Genomic DNA, 19,158 nt, shown 5'->3' on the forward strand with positions numbered 1-19,158 from the left:
GCTACAAGTACAGAAAAGTCCGATCCGCCCACTGGGGGGCGATAATGCCCCTTGAAGTCCTTCAACCACCACCGAAGAAGAAGAAGCAGCGCGCGGTCTGAGTTTGAATCTTCCGGGAAGGAGAGGACTGGTATGTTTTTTATGTTTAACTCCTAAAATTTTCAAGTTTCGGACAGATGATTACTAAAGAAATTAAAAGTTTTGGCATATAATGTTAGTTTGAACATTCAGTGTTGTCATGAACAATTTGGCATATTTAATTAAACGTTTAAAACGGTTTCGACTGCACGTAACAACTGCCCATGTAAACAAAATTAACGCAACACTGAGAATTTCAGGCTTTGAAGCCTCTATAATAGGTTAAATTAAAGCGTTTTATCGGTAAAAAGATCCATCTTGTGTATTGATTAGTGCTGAAAATGAAGATACAAAAACGTAACCTTTTTCGCTTGTGTGATTTTGTTTTAGTACTTACTCTTTTTAATGTCATCAAATGAAAATAAGTTAGTTATTTATCCATTGTGTTGATGTTCCTTAAAACTACAGTGTTTTTATATTTGATGCTATGATTGAGGGTTCCACTGAATTAAGATTTTACTACCAAACAATATCCTAGCTAGTAACCATTAAAGCAGCAAACCAGAAGACAAGTTCTATAAGGATCACTTTGTTTTGAAGGTTCCTGTAGTTGAGAGAGGGGAACACAGCTTAGTTGGGGATAATGTCGCTTCCTTTTTAGGTTACCCGATAGAAAACATCATGATCAATTTGTAATACTTGTAGAAAACATCATAACGAATTTCTTATACTTGTTGCTTTATTTTCCAGTCCCACCACAATGGCTCAGTGTCATAAATTCCAGGACCTGGAGGAGACCGGAGAGGCTTTAGTGGCGTATATCAACAGCACCCAACCTGAGAAACTCCAACAAGTTAAAGACGAACATCAGGTGCTTTTTGACCGACATTTAGAGACCAAAAAGATTGTGACACAGATTTTAAAAGGTAAGTTATAAAACTCTCTGTCCAGTAAACTTTGTGGATGGTCCTGTTTCTCACTCTTACTCTCTACGTGTGAGCAGATGTGGCTCAGATCGAGGAGAGCGCAGGCCAGAGACTGCTGGACATGGAGGAGGAGAAGAAACACAGAGAGATGGAGCTGGAAGACTTGGAGGAGCAGCTGAGGCAGAGCACGGCTAAGAGCCAGATCACAGAGTCAGAGATACAGTATCCTTCAAACGTGTTTGCCTATCTTTATGAGTGAATCGTGTCTAACTTGGTTCCAGCTTTCTTAACCACCCTTCAGATTTCTGCAGAGAGAGTTAGAGAGTCTGAGAAATGCTGAACACGAACTTCAAACTCTACAGACCGAGGTGGATGAAGACACCACCGAGATAATCCCTTCAGCTGTGTGAGTACTTTCTTACTTTTTCCTTTTTTAATTTACATAATAATAAGAAGAATGTAGTTGATTCATTCGCTTTTCAAAATACGGAATTTCAGATTTTACTAATTGCTTTAAAAGCCTCTAAAGTCAGAAAGCCTACATGTGATTGCAGCAGCTTTGTAATCTTCCGCCTCAGGTACGTGGCTCAGGTGTACTACCTGATAACAAAAATCAAGTGGGAATACGACACACAGCCTAACATCTTAAAAGGAGGTGTGTTCACTTTTCTATCTCATTATTCTGTATGTGTACATTACATTGTGTGTGTATGTTGTTCAGCTCTCAAGAGTTTCTCTCCATCTTCTCCTTGTTCAGTTCATTACGGTGCCGACTTGGCCACACCCATTGGCATCGACACGTCTGCACGATCTCGAAGTGACGTCAGCGATCAGCTGTGGGGCTTCATCAGCACTGAGTGGTAGATGATAGATGCTGTTAGAATCTCTGTGTACTATATGGTTATTTGTCTGTGAACATGTTTGTTTTCTAAAACACTTCTGATTGTTTTGATTATTAAATATTTCACATATTTGGTTAAAAAGTTCTTAAACTGTGATTTAGTCACACACATTTCACAGAACACACTTTTTAGGCTCTTTATACTGCAAAACTGAAATCTGAGCAAGTGCTTTTATCTTATACTTATTAAAAAATGTCAATGTTATTCCTGCAGAGTAGACTGGACTGTTTGCTGGAGTACATTAAACTAATTCCCATGTTGGCCACTAGATGTCACTGTAGAACAGTTTTATTATATTTCTGTCCCTACTCCGGCCAACGCAGCAGGGACGTTGCAGAGACTTGCAGACTGTACTGTTGTAGATAGAGATCAGGTCTCTGATCCAGACTGAGATTAAAGATGACATCAGGGTTAATCAGATTTCTGGTGAAGACGAAGGGAAACTTTCGAAGCGGAAGCAGATTTGTGTGTCGTTGAGTCAGACTGCTTTGATTTAGTTTTGTAGAGATGTATTCCCACAGCTCAAACATTTTTAACTTTAAGCGCTGATCTTTACCTTTAAGCTTTCTACTGGCACATCTTAGTTTTGCACCATCAGCAGCATAATGTGGCGACCCAGGCTGCTTTCCAGCCCTCACACACTCTCTCTCTTTTGCCAAATTATACGTAGTATGTTCCAAAACATGTGGGTCAAAAGCAGTGTGCCAAAAAGTCCCAGAGAGTCCGACCACGTCTGGTAGCATTTTGTCGTTTACTGCCAGCGTGCTCTCTGGGTTACTCTTACCCACAATCCTCTGGGAAGCAAAAGATGACAGATCCACTTAGAAATAAAGACGATAGAAAATTTTATATTCTTTTATTTACCACTTTGAGAATAAAAACTGACCTGATGTCTAATCTTTGTGATGCAGTAGTGTAGAACAACATTTATTTACTGTGGTGCATTAACAACATTAATTACACAATTACTGTAAGAGCACAGTGTCGTTGGAAAAAATAATAATTTAAACCACAGCTTTTTTCAGGCAAACATCTGTGACCCTCCAAAAATGCCTCTAAAACCTACTGTATACGAGCCTGATTAATGTTAAGTTACTATGAAACCAAAACATTTAGAGCTCCCCCTGCTGGCTAGAGTATGTAAACAGAGAGAGACTTGTGTAAACTAAATTAAAAATAAATGTCAAACTTGTTTTCCGTTGTATATTAAGATCTCATCATTCTTATTAATGTCCAAGTGTTCCTTTTACCATTAAAGGCTAATTTGAATTAGTTCTGTTGTAGTAGCTCTGTTGAGGCTCCTGCAGCGCTCTCTACTGGACTAGCTTAGTAAAGTGACTAAAGGTTATTATAACTGGTCACTGAAGTCTCCTTAACTGGGGTGTCTGCTCTGCTATGGACAACCCCCCCCATGGTCAATGATCCCAGCAGTAGAGACCATAGACCAGGCGTGGCCTTCCTGCAGCTCGTGAGTCACATGCAGCTCTTTGATCCATTCATTATTGTTATGAGTAGTGGTGTACCAATCAATCTAAAATATTGATGTATTGATGTTGTGATCAGTATTGATTGATACTTTGGTGATGAGATTGATACTTAAGTTTCAGTTTCTTTTCTCGACATGGCACATGTGCTCATAGCTATCTAGATAGATAGATGGATAAATGGATGAAACTTTGTCTCTTCTTTAGTAAAAACAGAAATTTTTTCTTTGACACGGCTCTTGGTATGAATCGAAACACGCTTACAAACCCAATAAATGTCACTTCAAAATATGGAAATCTTTTGATTTTCATCTTATGTCCTAGAAAGTGTGTTTATAATGTGGCTCTCTGAAGTACCATGGTAGTTTTTGTGGCTCTTGGTCTCTGACTGGTTGGCCACCCCTGCCGTAGACTGTATAAAACATGGACGTGGTCTCAGAGAAACAATCACTGTTGCTATGTAGTTTTGACCAATCAGAAAATGGCATTTAAAACAGGGGAATGTATGGACTTAAAATCAACAAATGTGGTAATTTCTAGTAGATTTCAAACGTTTATGTTAGAAACAGTGGTAATCTTGAAGCATTTTGATCACCATAAGTGTGCCATAAATGTTTGTATAACAGTGGAGAGAATAAATGAAGGATCTCTTTGAATAAAGGGCAGCTTATTTCTAGTTTTTCAAGATTTAATTTTCAATGGTTACTGATTTAAGAGCAAAGTTTTTAAAAGTTAATGTAATGGATGTAGTCTGTTTTCTTTTTTATTTTGGTCAGTTGAGCAGCATCACCGTGTTCACGAAAAAGAGAATGACATGGTGAAGTGTAGAGGTCTCTTCAGGTGACGTTCACCGTGCCCACACTCTGCCTCTGCTCTATGATGAAGCCTTGATGTGTCTTTATTTATCTGTCTGCTTTACTGAGAATGAGACATCCTCAGCTGTGAAGGAACTTGGTGCCACGGCTGTGAGCCTGCCGGGTGGTTAAGAGTGGGCAGGATGAGACGCGGTGTCAGAGAGGCTCACACTCTCATGTATCATAACTTAGAAAAGCCAGCAGCGATGTGTGGTTTCTTTAAGGTAAACAGCTGCAGCAGGGTTTCTGCAACTTCATGCAGAGCTGTGGCACTGATGCTAAATATCAGTGGTTAACACGTGGGCAGCACACGCAGGGGCTTTATCTCTGTCTTCAATTTCTCCTTCACCCCTTTCTATTGAAGTCCTGAGGTTTCAGGCCACACTTTGCACTGCAGATGAGAAATACATTAGATTCAGAAAACCAAATTTCACTGCAAACTCTCTGTGTCCTTTTAACCCTTTATCAAAGAGGTTCTAACACTTGACCAACGCCTCAACTCAGCTCAGGTCGACCAGTCTACCCAAACTTATTTAAGTTACAGACCTTAATGCCAGTTTATGATTTTTGCCAGGGGATATATGACTGTTTAAGGAAAACTGCCTTTATATGGTGTTTTAAAACCACTTGATAGCAAAGAGTGGTGAAGCTGTTTTAAACCCACAAAATTTTTCTGATGGAAAAGTAGGAAAGATATCCATAATTCAATGTAAACGTGAAGTCTGGGCTCCAGCAAGAGATTACAAAAGAAAAACACATTTGGTTTGTTACTGGGCTTCTGTTCACATAAAAAATGATGAATTACAAATGTGTAAATATAAACACTTTTTGGCAAATTTGGTAGCTTCAGCTTTTACCATAGAAAGACCACTGACATAATAACTAGTTTTTTTTTGTTGTTGTTTGCTTGTTTTTGAAGTCTGTCAATATTTCAGAGTCATATGTTGTTTTATATATATATATATATATATATATATATATATATATATATATATATATATATATATATATATATATATATATATATATATACACACACACACACACATTATATTTACATACATTTATGCATATATGTATATATGTCTGTGTGTGTGTGTGTGTATACATATATTTATATATATATATATATATATATATAACTCTGATTTTTATAATGGAAAGAAATATGAGAATTATAGAATTCTGAGAAAAATTAAAACATTATTTAAAAAAAAACACTGAAGTTCTTAAGTATAGTAGAAAATAGAACGTACCAAGTGGCACCAGTCCTCTAAAAATATCTTCCAATATTAAAACTTTGGATTGGAATTCTTTGACTTTACCCTAAGAGCATCAAGGTAAAAATGTCAATATAATGAAAAAGAGACAAATCAACAGATATTAAAAAATCAATAGGTCAGAGCACTGAAATATTTTTTGGGGATCCTCAGAAAATGTCACTCTGAAAAAAAAAATACAGTGTATAGTCAATTTTTAGTGTTTTGAAAGTGTAAACAATGAAAAAACACAGTGTTCGCTTCATATGTGTTAAATTGTTTTAAGCTTTAAAAAAAGGAAAGAAGTTAAAACCAAAAAATTTTTTTGGAGGAAACTCGATCAGGAAGTAAAGGAAAACTGTACGCTGATGTAAACTTCATTCACATGTTTTTATTCAGTGCAGGTATAAACTGGCATCATAACTTAAGTGAGGTTTTAAAAACAAACAAACTGCAGCTTAGAAAAGGTTACATTTTTATATTTACAGTTGCTACAAAACTCAGTGAATAAATTTTATTTCTTTTTACATTAATGTACAAACTTTACTAAAAGTGTTCATGTCGCTACAATGACAAGGAAATCTCCAAAACGTCTCTGAAGCCAGCGGGCTCCTCATAGGTTTATCTGATGAGTGGGTTTGATCTGCAGGTTTAGCTTCACAGGAATAAAGTGTAAGAGTTCCTCTGCAGACTCTAATGTGGGTCCGTGAGCTGCGGCGTCTCCCTGCAGCTCATTAAACCACGAAGGCGTCAGAAAACATCCTCTGTCAGCTTTAACTGCTCTTAGTCGTTCATCATGTGTTGCTACATAAGTCAAAAAGACCTCCAGAGCTGCAAACCGCTCAGTCTGTGACGCGTCTGGAGGCCGCCGTGTCTCTGATCTCCACTGAGGAGACCTTTACCCACAATGCAGCTGACCACATGGCAGAAATTACACGGTTCTGGCAGCAGCTTTTGGGTGTGGATGCTCCATGTTTGTAACAACATGTCATTATCCGCCCCGCAGGGAAAGGACGTGAGGATAAATCTCCTGCTGCGCTGCACGAGATTTATCCTCATGTCATAATTGTTTGCATATTTGAACAGATTTCAGTTTCCTGCAGAAGCAAAAAGGAAAAAATGAAATGTAATGTTTGTGTTTCCTCTGGAGGATATATCTTCTGCTGGAAACTGTCTGGGTTTAAGTGTCTACAGCATAAATATATATAATGCTTTTTCACCCATGATAAAGACACAGACACTTCTGTTTCACAAAACATTCAAGGAAGAATGTGCCCGAAATGTTAAAACTACCACTGACATCTGGAGAGATCTGGATGGGTTAGACCAAGCAGGCCTTAGATCTGCCTACCTCCCTGCTACAAAGAGACTAAAAACGACAAACAGACCACAAGAAGATCACAAAACAACACAATGTGACAAAACTAGAATCTGAAGTCGAAAACAGAGAAAGCTGTCATGTGACGACCTTACAGTTAAAAAAAAATAGCCAGGAAACAGACTCAAAGAGAAACATAAAACATTGACAAGCATTCAAAATAAGGAAGAGCTCCAAATGACTGAAAAAAGATGCAACAAAAGGACAAAGTGACAGAAAGAAAGGTGCAAAATGATCACAAAGGGATGCAAAACATGACCAGCAGTTGCAAAAAGGAAGCCCTTAAAAAGATGTGAAACGAAGCCTAGAGACACAAAAACATAAGAAACGGATGCATCACGAGGAAAAGGTGTGAGAAAGAAAAGAAGTGACAACTGTGGCAAATTTTTTGCAGACCTCAAAATTTCTAGAGACAAAACAACAATGAAGCTACGAGTTCCTTAAAACGTCCACAAAGAGACAGAACATCCTCAGAGATACATGAGAGGACAAAAAGTTAATGCATCATGACATCTAAGACGTACAAAAGGAAGAGCAGAAATAAAGAGAGGTGAGTGACACAAGGACAGAGACGTAAGAGAAGGAAAACATGACCTGAAACTGTCGCTTCAGATGCTGGTTTTGCTTTTGTGCAGGGGGCAGGTCTTTGACCAGGTAATGCTCAGGTGAGTCTCTAACCCATCAGTGACTGAAGCTTATTCTGTTCTGTGAAGATGAAAAACTGACAGAGTGCAGCAGAGACCCTGCAGTGACCACAGCGTGCAGGTCTCAGAGAAGTCTTACGTGAGTCTGAGTTTGAGGAGCTGCTGTGTCATGTTTTCGACATCCTCGGGTAAATGGCTTTGATCGTAGAGGGCGTAAAGTTCCCAGAAGACACTGTGGTCTCCAGACCCTCCAGTCTGTGTGAGGCCACATCCGCCTTACTCGTGCTGCACTCCAGGAAGGGCATGCCGATCTTCTTCACCTGCCCGTCTTTGGTCAGGAGGCAGTGCCGGCACAGCAGCCTGAGGATGGCCCTCCTCATGTCCTTGCTGGTCAGCGTGTAGATGATCGGGTTCAGGAGCGAGTTAAACATGGCAATGCCCAAGAAGTAGTCCGCTTTGAGGAGCACCGGGCAGCCTTTCGCTGGACAGGAGAAGTCCAGGACGAGAAAGATGAAGAGAGGCGACCAGCAGGCAATGAAGACTCCCAGGACAATGGTGACGGTCTTCAGGAGGGCCATGTACTTCTGGGACTTCCTGTAGAGGCCTTTACGATGTGGGACTGATGCCAGGCGCTGGGTGTTGGACTTCACGATGCGGAAAATCCGAACATACAGAATCACAATAGACAGGAGGATGGCGCTGAAGATGGTGATACAGAAAAGGACGTAGCTCTTGGCGTAGAGTGGGAGGACGGTGGAGCAGCGGTCCAGCTGACCGATACAGTTCCACCCCAAGACCGGGAGGATCCCAAGGAGCACTGCCAAGACCCAGCTTGCCCCAATCAGAGCGAACATCCGGCCCTGTTTGTCCCCCTGATACGGCTTCATCCTCACCATGGTGACGTGGCGCTCGATGGCGATGGCCAGAAGGCTGATGACTGAGGCGGCCAGCATGATGAACACGCCGCCCTCTCTCAGGAACCACAGCACTGGGGTCATGTTCAAGGTGTTGGCCCCTGACATGATGATGTTGACCATGTAGGTGAACCCTGCCAGCAGGTCTGACAGAGTCAGGTTCCCCAGCAGGTAGTACATGGGCAGGTGGAACTTCTTGTTCTTCCATATCGCTACAAGAACCACAGAGTTCTCCACCACGATGAGTAGGCAGACCAGCAGGAAGACGATGGCCTCTGGAGTGAGCCCCTCTTTGTACTTGTCCTCCTTCAGCTTCCCTGTGTAGTTGTAATGCTCAATGATGACTGCGTTGCTCTGGTACTCACGAAACATCCGGAGCATGTTTCCTGTGGAGGGGGACAAGGAGACGGCAGACGGAGATGCAGCTGCGTAGGCTGCTTGAAAAGACTCAGTGGACATCTTTACTGCTTCAGAAAACAAAATCTTCTTTTCTTCTTTTCTCTTTGAAAAACTAAATCCACAGAGACGTGGTCACTTAGTCCTCTGGTTCTGCATTCTAGTATTGAAACTTAAACAAAAAAAGCAGGAAGTTTGTTCCTTTGCTGCTAAAAAAAAGTTTCCTGTGTTTGGAATTCTCTCTCCAAAATCACATATTCCCAATCCCCTGGTTGAACACTAGGAGGCGATGTGAGCGAGCCTGAAAGATACAGGAGAGGAGAGTTAATATGGAAAACTTCATAATGAAAGAAGGAAAACGGAATTTAATTAATTCAGAGAGCCTCTCATGAGGATGATTACACACATAGCGATCATGTTTGCAAGAACGATGAGGGCAGAGCCGGTCATGTGCCAGAAGACTCAAATTAATGACAAGAATGTGAAAAGTTTAAATCAAGTTTCATCCACACACTTAGTCGCTGTTCGTTAGAATGAAAACCAAAACCTTTAACAGTAAAATCGTGTAGGCAAAGTACAAGAGGCTGATTAAAAGATTAACTTTACGCAGCTGTGCGTATTTTACGCACGTCTTCCAGGGAGCGATCCGGCTGAATTAACTTCAGCAGGCTATATGATTAAATTATTTGGTTGCAGTATCTTAACACCATCATCCAGTATATTTTAGTAGGTAAACAGGTCGTCTCTAATTTGTCAGAAAGTGCGTCTTATCGTGTCAAAATAACCTGAAACTGACGCTATATTCATCGAAGTCACCATTTACGCATCATTTTAGCATGTTAATTAGCTGATTAACCTCGTACAGATATGATGACAGGTCTTTTCAGAATGGAATCAGGATGAATTAATACTCATACAATTGGATACATTTTTTTACACACAGTTCAAAGTCAAAACTCTCCCTCAAACCAGCGTTTAAATTATAAAAGGCACGCACGCATTTCCCCCCTCATTACCCGAACTGAAGTTGCTCAAATGAGATTTTAAGAAACTTTTCCACGCACCTGGAAAAATGTGTTAATATCCACAGTGAGTGTCCGGCCGGGGGAGCAGAGGACTCGGTGGGTCTGAGCACCACAGCGACATGTGAGTGTGATGTGGGAACGGAGCGGGGCAGGACTCAACACGCAGCAGTGGGTTGGTCTCTAATGTTTTTGCCCTTCAACGTTTTCTCCCCCTCCTTCTTCTGACCCTTAGAGTTGGTTTCTGATTTCGCCTCGGGAGGATCACAACTCGCTGACAGATAAAGCGTGTGAGTGTTTGTCTGAAACAGCAGAGGAAGAAAGTGAGATTTGAGCTTTATCAGTTGAGCCCTCAGGTGTAAACTGTGCACCCTCCTCCTCATCCGTTTGTGTGTTTAATATGCTCTGCGAGGATAATTAGGGCCCAATGCTGCTCTTCAGGTTTGTCGGATTGTGTGGGAACTTTTCTCTCTTTCTCCCACAGCCGGTGTAAGAGAAACATCACACTCAGATGTCAAAAACCACGGGTTAATTTGTCAGAGGAAAAATAGTAATTTGTGACAGAGGAGCAGCTGGCTCTGTTTTACGCTGCAGAAATCCCACATTTCAGAAAATAACTCCTCCAGAAGGACTTCATCTGTAATTATCTTTGAGCTCACACATCAAAAACTGCCTTTTTGGGTAAACATGCCATTTAGAGGTCCTTTCTCCCTTAGGAGACCCCTACACACATGTGGGATGACAGTAAAATACAGTTTTTTTAACGAGAATTTAAAAAACCTCAGCAAAATGAATTATTATATGTGTTTTAATGTAATTATAGCATGAATAACACAAAATAAACATTTACAACTCAAAGCTCTGGCACACAATCTAAACAGCAGATTAGCTTCGTGTGTAATTATTTTTTAGCTCACATCAGCCACACCATTTTTTTCCAGCAAAAAAGTTGAAATAGCTCATCAGAAATATTTATTTTTTAACGCCTACTTCAACTTTAGTCTATGATTTTAAAAACACAATGATTCACAATGTCAAAAGGCGACTTATTCTCCTCTATTATGATGATATACTTTAAGATATGTGAAAATATCTCATTTAAAGTACCCATAGAAGAGTCAAAATTAATAAATTAGAGCCCCAAAATAAAGTGTTACTCCTCATTCTGAGCTGTATTTCTGTTTTAATCTGTTTCCCTGAGGTGTAGCCTTCTGATTTGTTGAATTACGTAAGCAGAGGGAGGCCGAGTGAAACCAGGACCGGGTCTTCTCTAAACAGGAAGCTGCCTCATTGTGCCTCGAAAGGAGGGATATCCTCCATGAAGTCAGTGGTAGGATCTGACACACAGGACCGTGACTCCAGAGTGACGCTCGACAAACACTTAAAGGCACATAATCAACAAATTAGTCATTTCCGCCCTTATTAATGGGAAATCTGACTTTATGTGTTTACGGCTCTTTAATTAGCTGAGTCACTACATCTGCTCTTAATTTGAGTTTAAAATGATCACATCTTCATTTGAAGGGTCATCAAATTTCATGTGAGACAGGCTTACTGTGACTAATGTTAACTTGAACTTCCAGGCTAACATCACAATGCTAGCTAATTTGAAGCTACGTATTTTATAGCTAACTAATGGTTTCTGTACGTCTCAAATATCAGCATAAAGTGACGTAAGCTAGGCTAGCTGTCCTGCAAAGTATTGGTGCCTTCAAGTGGGGCTGTGTTTTCCTCATTTACAAGATGTGACATATGACCTTGTACCGTATTCATGACATCATAGGTTGTTTCTGAAAGCTTCAAGCTCTCGAGGTGTGATGTGTTTGACGCCTTTTTCAGAAATGGATTAGCCAATGGAATCTGGTTTCACATTAGTCTATTTCATCGCTAAGTAACTGATATCCGTCACTGAAGGAACTAAATTAGCGAATGTTAGCAAGAGGGTTTATGGAGCTTTGTGTAAATGAACTTTGTCATCTTTCCTATGTTTCGTTGTTTTAGTTTTAGCCAAATATAAGATATTATAGCAAATTATTACATTAAAAAGTTTGTACATTACGCTGTAACTGATTCTGAACTCTATGCTTGAAAAGAAGTGTGTTAGCATCTTGTTTTAGCTAATGTTAGCCTGTAGCGTATGCACTGATGGATGTGTTACTCTTACTTGTCAGGTCAGATTTACCTTCAGGTTTTGCTTTTTGTTGTCTTTTAAAATTCAGATTAATCTTGGAGATAGGATTTATGGCTTGAAACCCCACACAGAGCCTGTTTTTGGACAGACTCTGTTCCTTTTTTTAGCCCCCTTTCTTTCTATCTCTTTCTCCACACCTGCTGGTCTGGGATCAGAGTTTCCTCTCCTTTAAGTGATTTCCAGTTGCTGTCTGCCTGGTCCGGTCGTAGATGACTGCTCTTTTTCTGCTTCTCCTCCTCTCCCCTCGGGGCCCACCCAAGTGATAACCGGGCTGAAGTGCTCTGTCAGCCGAGTGGCAGTTAACCTCCTGCTGTGTCACTGTGACAGCCTCTCAGTGGGCCTCCTCTGATTAGTTAACACACAAAGACGCAACAGCAGGACTATCTGCTCTTTTTTTTCCCACAGTAGGGATCTCCTCCGTCACTGCGTCTCCTCCTCAGGCCTCCAGCAAACTTTTAGGACGGAGTGACCGCTCTGGATCCACCCAGTCGCCTGGCTGCCTGAGGGTTTGGCTTGGGGGTGGGGGTCTCTGTATTCAATATGTTCTGTCCAACACTTCTGGCTCTGGGTGATTTTTCCTGTGACGTTAATGCGCCTGCAGAAAGGAAGTCTGTCAGTCCTGCTTTTGTCATGATAGCCTGCTTTAGAATTACTGCTGCTTGTGTTGTCTGGCTGCTGTTTGTCAGAGAGGAATGAGAAACTTCAGGAGAGTCCAGCACAACCAGAGAAAACTACAATACAAAACGTACACAAAGGAAGTCAGTCTCAAAACAGTTAAAGCAATCCTATTTCTGAGCATTCCCTTCTGCCCTGAAGATGAGGAGCTGAAGTTAATCATATCCCACTTTGAGTATTAGAAGTTTTCAGGTCTACTTCAGTCATTGTTTTTGAACATTTTTATTATGTTGTGTTATTTCTATCATGTCAATCTCTGCACAAGTTGTGTCCTCCTGTCTCTTAAGACTGTTGAGATTTACCTCAATGCACGTGAACAGTGAAGGTGAAATGAATTTCAGGTCACAGTTTCAAAACTATATGGTCCACTTATTTGCAGAATACACTCAAGCAAAAATATGGTTTACAATTTATTTCTGGATCAGAACTTCCTGCCAGTGTCTCGCCAAACATAAAGGAACCACATTTCTGATGGCTGGAAACATCTCTACCCAGCACTGCCTTGTGCACTTGGCAGCTTTTACCATAGACCGTATAAAACATGGACGTAGTATCCGCGACGTCACCCGTATGTTCCTAAAACAGTGAAATGAAGCCAATCCACGGATGCAGCCCCATAGGATATGATGTTGACTTTGAGCTTCTTTTCTAACAGCTATAGGACACTTGTCAGTCAAGTGAGCTGAGTCGTGTCTCTGATTGGACAATCAAACGATCCTAATATCTTCTAAACTGTCAAGTTGAAAAAATTCACCTGCTGTACAGTGTGTGCAGACAATGAAATCAGCTTTTCAGACCCAAGCTGTTTTTCAAACCAGGCTGTAAATATGCTTTTAAATGTCTTAAAAGTCGTGTTTTTTTGGCTGGATGTGTAAACGACTTCTGGTCTTTCTACAGCCAGCCTCAAGTGGTTTCTTGATGAACAGCAAGTTTTAGCACTTTCACATAGGCTTCATTTTTATCAACCGGATGTTGCCCCTTGGTTTTTACAGAAAGTGTGTGATGGCCACGCCCCCTCAGATGAACTGAGTAGCATTTATTTATTTTTTAAGCCACTCTGGGCAAAACTCCTGAACACCTTTCATCCCTTTAAATCCTTAAGGCTTCACTTTTTTTGGAAATTGGGACATTTGTTGTTGAGAAATCCTTTATATATTCTGCTCCTTTTGTTCGGAACAATCTGCAGTCTGATTTGAAATAGTCAAACTTTGTTAGCTTGAATGCTGGGAAAGCTATTTAAATCACTGATTCTAATGGGATTCTAACTGGGCTGGATTAAGTTCATCTGAAACATGACTTCCTTCGGCAGGGGAAGCAAAAGGATTAAGAGTACACTACAAAATATCTGCTTGAATTAATTACACATCCATTTTCTTACAACCAGAAAAAAAAAAAACTAAATATAACCTCATTCAACCAACAACTCTGTCTTTTTATGAAATATCATGATGCATAAATTAGGCCTTCAGACAACTTCAGTCTGTAGATTTATAAATGTTGCCGATTCAGATATTTTCTATGAATGTATTATTTTATCTGAGGATGTAACCTGGGACAACACTTCTTCAGCTGATTTAAAGCTGAAACTCTGAGCCAAACTTGATCCAGGTGTTATTCAGCTAAAAAAGTTAGCATGATGGAGTCAGGTTTACAGAGAGTGGACTTAATGAGTTAACTTTTAACCTTATTTCATAGTTCACTTTCAGCTCCTTATTTAGACATTGTGTGTGTGTGTGTGTGTGTGTGTGTGTGTGTGTGTGTGTGTGTGTGTGTGTGTGTGTGTGTGTGTGTGTGTGTGTGTGTGTGTGTGTGTGTGTTTCACAGGATGAACTCTGATGCTAACACTCAGTGCCAGATGCTCTCTGACATCACATGCCTACTGTCGGCTCATTGAGGTAACGCCACCTGTGTTCGGAAACTGGACTTTCAAGAGAATAATCTTCATGTCACAGAAATGTGGTAGGTCACGCTCTTTTCTTCTCACTCTCACAGAATAAAAGGTCTAATGGTTGTTTTGGCTCAGCTCACACTCTAAAAGTCACATTTTATAAATGCTGTGCATCACACTCTGAACCCGGCAGCGTTCCTCCGCTCTGAGGTGTGAGCTCGAGGCCCATTTGATGCAGACTCACACCTCAAAGTGTGTCTCACTTCTCTCTTACTGTAAAACACACACAGCTTGTTATTTAATGTTTTTCACAGGGACAATAGAGAGCAGTCACACTTCTCCGGCTCGAATAATGAAGTGTTAATGCTGTTTTCACCTCTGATGGAGAGAGGACTCTCTGCAGCAGGGTTTCCCCTCTTTACTCACTTCATCTCTGAGAGATTAGTGAGAGCTACCTTAACAGTTTAAACAGATAATTAATGAGGAGAAATAGACGCTTTGTATGCAAGTTCAGTGATAGCAAATGCTAAACCATTGTAGAGGAAACTGTCTGCAGATTGGAAGCTGTGTAACTCTATAGCCTCTATGATTAACTATGATAAACTTTATTTCTACAGCCTTGCTACAATGTGCTTCAGAAATGTGAAACAAAAGCAGAAGAATGGTGATTTATTAGTGTAAGCGTTACAAATGACAGAAATGAGAAGGAAATAAAACAAGATAAAGAGATAAAAACCAATAAGAACCACAAAATAGGATTAAATTATACAAAACCAACACATGGAAGGAAGAAAAACTGAGTCAGAAGAATATAAACAAACCAAACCAAGCTGATCGTGTCTGTGATATGACCTGGAATTAAACACGCTCAGATAACATCTCTGTGGAAGCAGATCTGAATCGTGTGTTTGTGATAGAAATTTCAAAGAGCCTCAAGAGTTTGCCGACCTTATCTCCTCAGGGAGGTTGATCCAGAGGGTGGGAGCTCTGACAGTCAGGGCCAAAGGTCAGCTTTGGTCCCGAGCCTGGATTTTGGGACGACGAACAGAAACTGGACGCTAAAGGATAATTTTCTTCTCATGCAAAGACTCTTTTTGATAAGATTAATAAGGTGTCCACTGACAGTAAGCTTCAGAAACAGAGGGGTGATGTTACACAGATGATAGCTGAAATATATGATCATATATCATGCCTAAATAGGTGATACATGGGCGCCAAATTTGCTCAGTTCCTCTCAAGAGAACTTTAAGACTTCACCACCAACTCCTTCTCTCTATCTTTTTTTCACAAAAGGAAAATTTAGTACGAGGTGTTCGCCATAGCACAGGGCGTAGTCATTTTTTTATTTGGAAACTTCTCTGTGTCGTTCCTGAGAGTGAGGGTGAGGTTGAGGTCAAGCGTATTTTCCTCTCGTTTGTGTGTTTGGGAAAGAAAAGCTGCTTTAAAAAAGGGGGAAACACAGGAACTCTAACGTAGTGTCCACAGATTTATGGGAATCCTGGAAATAGCTGCCTTTGTGGAAGTCGCGTTCATCTGCTGCTCGGCCTCATGTGCAGCTGTGCCGGGCAGCGACCCCACTTTGAGCTCTTAATAAGGAGAAATGTGAAGAACATCTGTAACCGTTGGAAACGTTTATTTTCCACAGCTTCTGGTGTATTTCTGAACTGCTCCTGACTTGTCTCCTGTCTCCAGCAGCTCCGTTTGCATCCCCGTTGTTCCTTTCTTTTCTCAGAGCCTCTCAGTCTGAGCATCCCAATTCAGATTCTGCGAGCTCTAATTCAAGCCAAGCACGGCCGCAGCTCTGTCTGCACCACCATTTCTCCCTGGCCCTCTTTTATTTGTGTTTGCTCTGTCATGCAAACAGATGCAAATCTTTAAAAAACTGGCCTCTGAGAGCCGTAAAAAGTGGCGTTAGCATACAGGCGGCTCTGTGTTGTGGCTTTGTGGAATGTAAATTCTTTCACCAGATCTGAGACTGAACTTTCTGCAGATTCAGCGTTTTTTTTTCTGTTGGGAAATTTGTATTTTCTCCTCATGCAGAAAGTGTTTGCACATTTCGACACTGATTCAAACAAAGCTGCTGCTCTTTAAACTCTCTCCCATGTCTCTGCTCGGGTCAGACGGCGGGAAACGTTGGGTTTGGGGTTGCTAAAGTCAGAGGGGGTTTCTGGTAAAAATAAACACAGGAAAAGGCTTCCAACGGGGACAGTTGTGATTAGACATAAACCCAGTGTATGTGAAAGTAATGTCTGCATGCAAACACAAACATCCTTCAGCAGTTCTCACCCTAAAGCTGGCACTCTGCTGTGTTTGAGATGAATGATTGTTTATTAAAACCCTCTGACTCTGGATCTGTGCTGATCCGTGTGCTGGCCTACGAAGAGATGAAATCAACGCTGTATTTATACGTAAATGGTGACAACTCGGGCTGCTTTGTTGACATCGTGTGTTCTGCCTCATTAGTCTGAACACTGCTGAGTTTCCTATTTGCATTTGTCTTAATGACTCCAGTCACATTCATTGGCTCAGCATGCAGCCTCATCTCTGTGCTCTCATTATTTTGTGGTATGTTTCTGTGAGGCCGAGGGGGCGCTAAAACAACCCTAAAACAATAACATTTGGAAAACTTTGTGAAATATTTAAGGAAACAGAATCCTTTAAGTTCTATACAATAAAAACAGCAAAAGACAAGACATTGAAGTTAAACAAATACGTTTATTGTTTTATAAAAATGATATGGGCCCTTAAAGTTAATTTTCAGAACACTGGCTCCATATTTCAGCTCAGTAACAACTGTTTAAATAACCTTTACCTTAAAACCAGCATTAAAACTCCACCTTCTTTGAGACTCTTGGGCTGTTCTGGGTGATCGCTGTGTCTCTCCATCTTTCATCCCTCTGCTGCTGGAGTTGTGAGTGACAGCTTGCCTTATTATTAGATTAGTGGAGCTGTTTTGAATGAATACTGACCCCTTAATGGGATTCTTAAAACTGTGAGATCCTCTAATGCAAAAACTTGAGTTTTGACGTTTTAGCAGTAGCGGAAAACAGAGCTAGCATACGTGAGGCAATAACAATACTATACGGTTAGAACTTCTGTGATTTTGTTACAAATGTTTACTTTTGCATTTCTAGAAAACATTTGTAACAAAACCAAGCAAAAACAAACTAAATTTATGAAATTTAATTTATGAAGAGAAATAAGTCCAGGTGGTTTTCTTCAAGGAGTTCCGAGAACTTTTAATTCCAGGAACTGTTAGGCCAATGACATAAGTTTGGATTGTGCCTTGAAAATCTAGCATCACAGACCCCGCCCCCAAAGTTCTTGGACCTCTGAAAAGTATCACCTCGTGAGCAGAAACTTTCCGGGAGGGAGATTCATTTTTCAGGAACTAATTTTAGACCCTGGTTCCTGCTGTCAAAAAACACAGAGATCATACATCCTAAGGAACGTTTCAGCGGTCACTCTGTTTTATGCTTTGTAGCTAACGTATTAGCAACTGATGTTGCCAAAGGGCGTGGTTATGGTGGCCCTGAGTGCTCACAGTGCTGCAGCTTAAGAAAACACATGCAAAAAGACAAAACACAAGCAAATTAGAAAATATCTTCATCAATTTGACAACACGTGCAGCATTTAGATTACTTGCTGCAAAGACCACAACACACTGCAACACAGCGAAGGTGTTTTTGGAGGACACTTAAAAGTGATGCACATGTCTCAAAACACAGATTTTCAGTTACAGCTCTATTGTGGTTCTCTTTTTATCAGTTGTGTTAGAAAATGAGGTGAAAATAAGTGTTTTTGAATTATTAAACCGTGTATTAAAGTACATGCACAGTATATTGCACTGTATAGTCGTGAGGTGGCTTTGGCATTTCCAGTTACAAAAAGAAGGAGAAAGAAAGTGACAGTAGGTGGTGTTATGATGGAAGAGATGACATAAATAAGGTGTTTGCTGGAGTTGCCAAAAGTGTCTTTCAATGATATATGGAAAATTGTCCAGGTATATGGTACAGCACCATGTAGCAAGTCTTATAAAGGCTTTGAAATGTACATGCTTTTATTTCTTTAGAGCTTTGAAGGTAATTTGCTAACATTAGCTAGTCTGAGCTGGAATTTTGGCTTCTAAGTTAAGAGCTTCCAGTCAATCATAATTTAAAGTAAGTTTAATCATGTGTATATACATCTCACTTCATATGTTTGTACTTTTGTAAAAGCATAAGGTAAAAGCTGGGCTACTAGAGATCTCACTTAAAGCCCCATAATGGCTTAATACATAACCCTCTGACAAGTGATTCCCATTTCATACATTCAACATGTTATTCATCTAGATGTAGGTTCTACACTGTTTTTGGTACATAAGGAGCTCCAAAATAGACACATAGCGCTACGCTAATGTACAAAGGAAAACTGCATTGATATTGTAGCAGTTAGCATACAACGATAAAACTTCGGTTTTCAAGCAAAATTTCAACCTTCATGACTGAACAACACACAAACAAGTGTAATACCTTCAACATGTTATAAAGCTCTTAATCTACCAAAAG

General features: G+C 40.4%; 2 protein-coding genes across 2 annotated transcripts; one reads left to right on the plus strand and one right to left on the minus strand.

Annotated features, from left to right (window-relative positions):
* The first annotated feature begins 30 nt into the window (after nt 1–30).
* On the plus strand, nt 31–3,333 carry spc24 (SPC24 component of NDC80 kinetochore complex). Its single transcript, XM_074697114.1, has 6 exons — nt 31–130; nt 829–1,004; nt 1,082–1,226; nt 1,306–1,410; nt 1,583–1,659; nt 1,762–3,333. The coding sequence occupies exons 2-6, from the start codon at nt 839–841 to the stop codon at nt 1,866–1,868; spliced, it is 600 nt and encodes a 199-aa protein (XP_074553215.1). The 5' UTR covers nt 31–130; nt 829–838; the 3' UTR covers nt 1,869–3,333.
* A 2,587-nt stretch (nt 3,334–5,920) lies between these two features.
* s1pr5a (sphingosine-1-phosphate receptor 5a) lies at nt 5,921–9,995 on the minus strand. Its single transcript, XM_074695779.1, has 2 exons — nt 9,900–9,995; nt 5,921–9,136 (listed from the first exon to the last, which is right to left on the minus strand). The coding sequence occupies exon 2, from the start codon at nt 8,896–8,898 to the stop codon at nt 7,693–7,695; it is 1,206 nt and encodes a 401-aa protein (XP_074551880.1). The 5' UTR covers nt 8,899–9,136; nt 9,900–9,995; the 3' UTR covers nt 5,921–7,692.
* Nucleotides 9,996–19,158: the final 9,163 nt, after the last annotated feature.

Source organism: Halichoeres trimaculatus, unplaced genomic scaffold, assembly GCF_033239565.1.
Source record: "Halichoeres trimaculatus isolate MK-OKI-2021-1 unplaced genomic scaffold, fHalTri1.1 fHalTri1_scaffold_20, whole genome shotgun sequence".
Taxonomy (NCBI): Eukaryota; Metazoa; Chordata; class Actinopteri; order Labriformes; family Labridae; genus Halichoeres; species Halichoeres trimaculatus.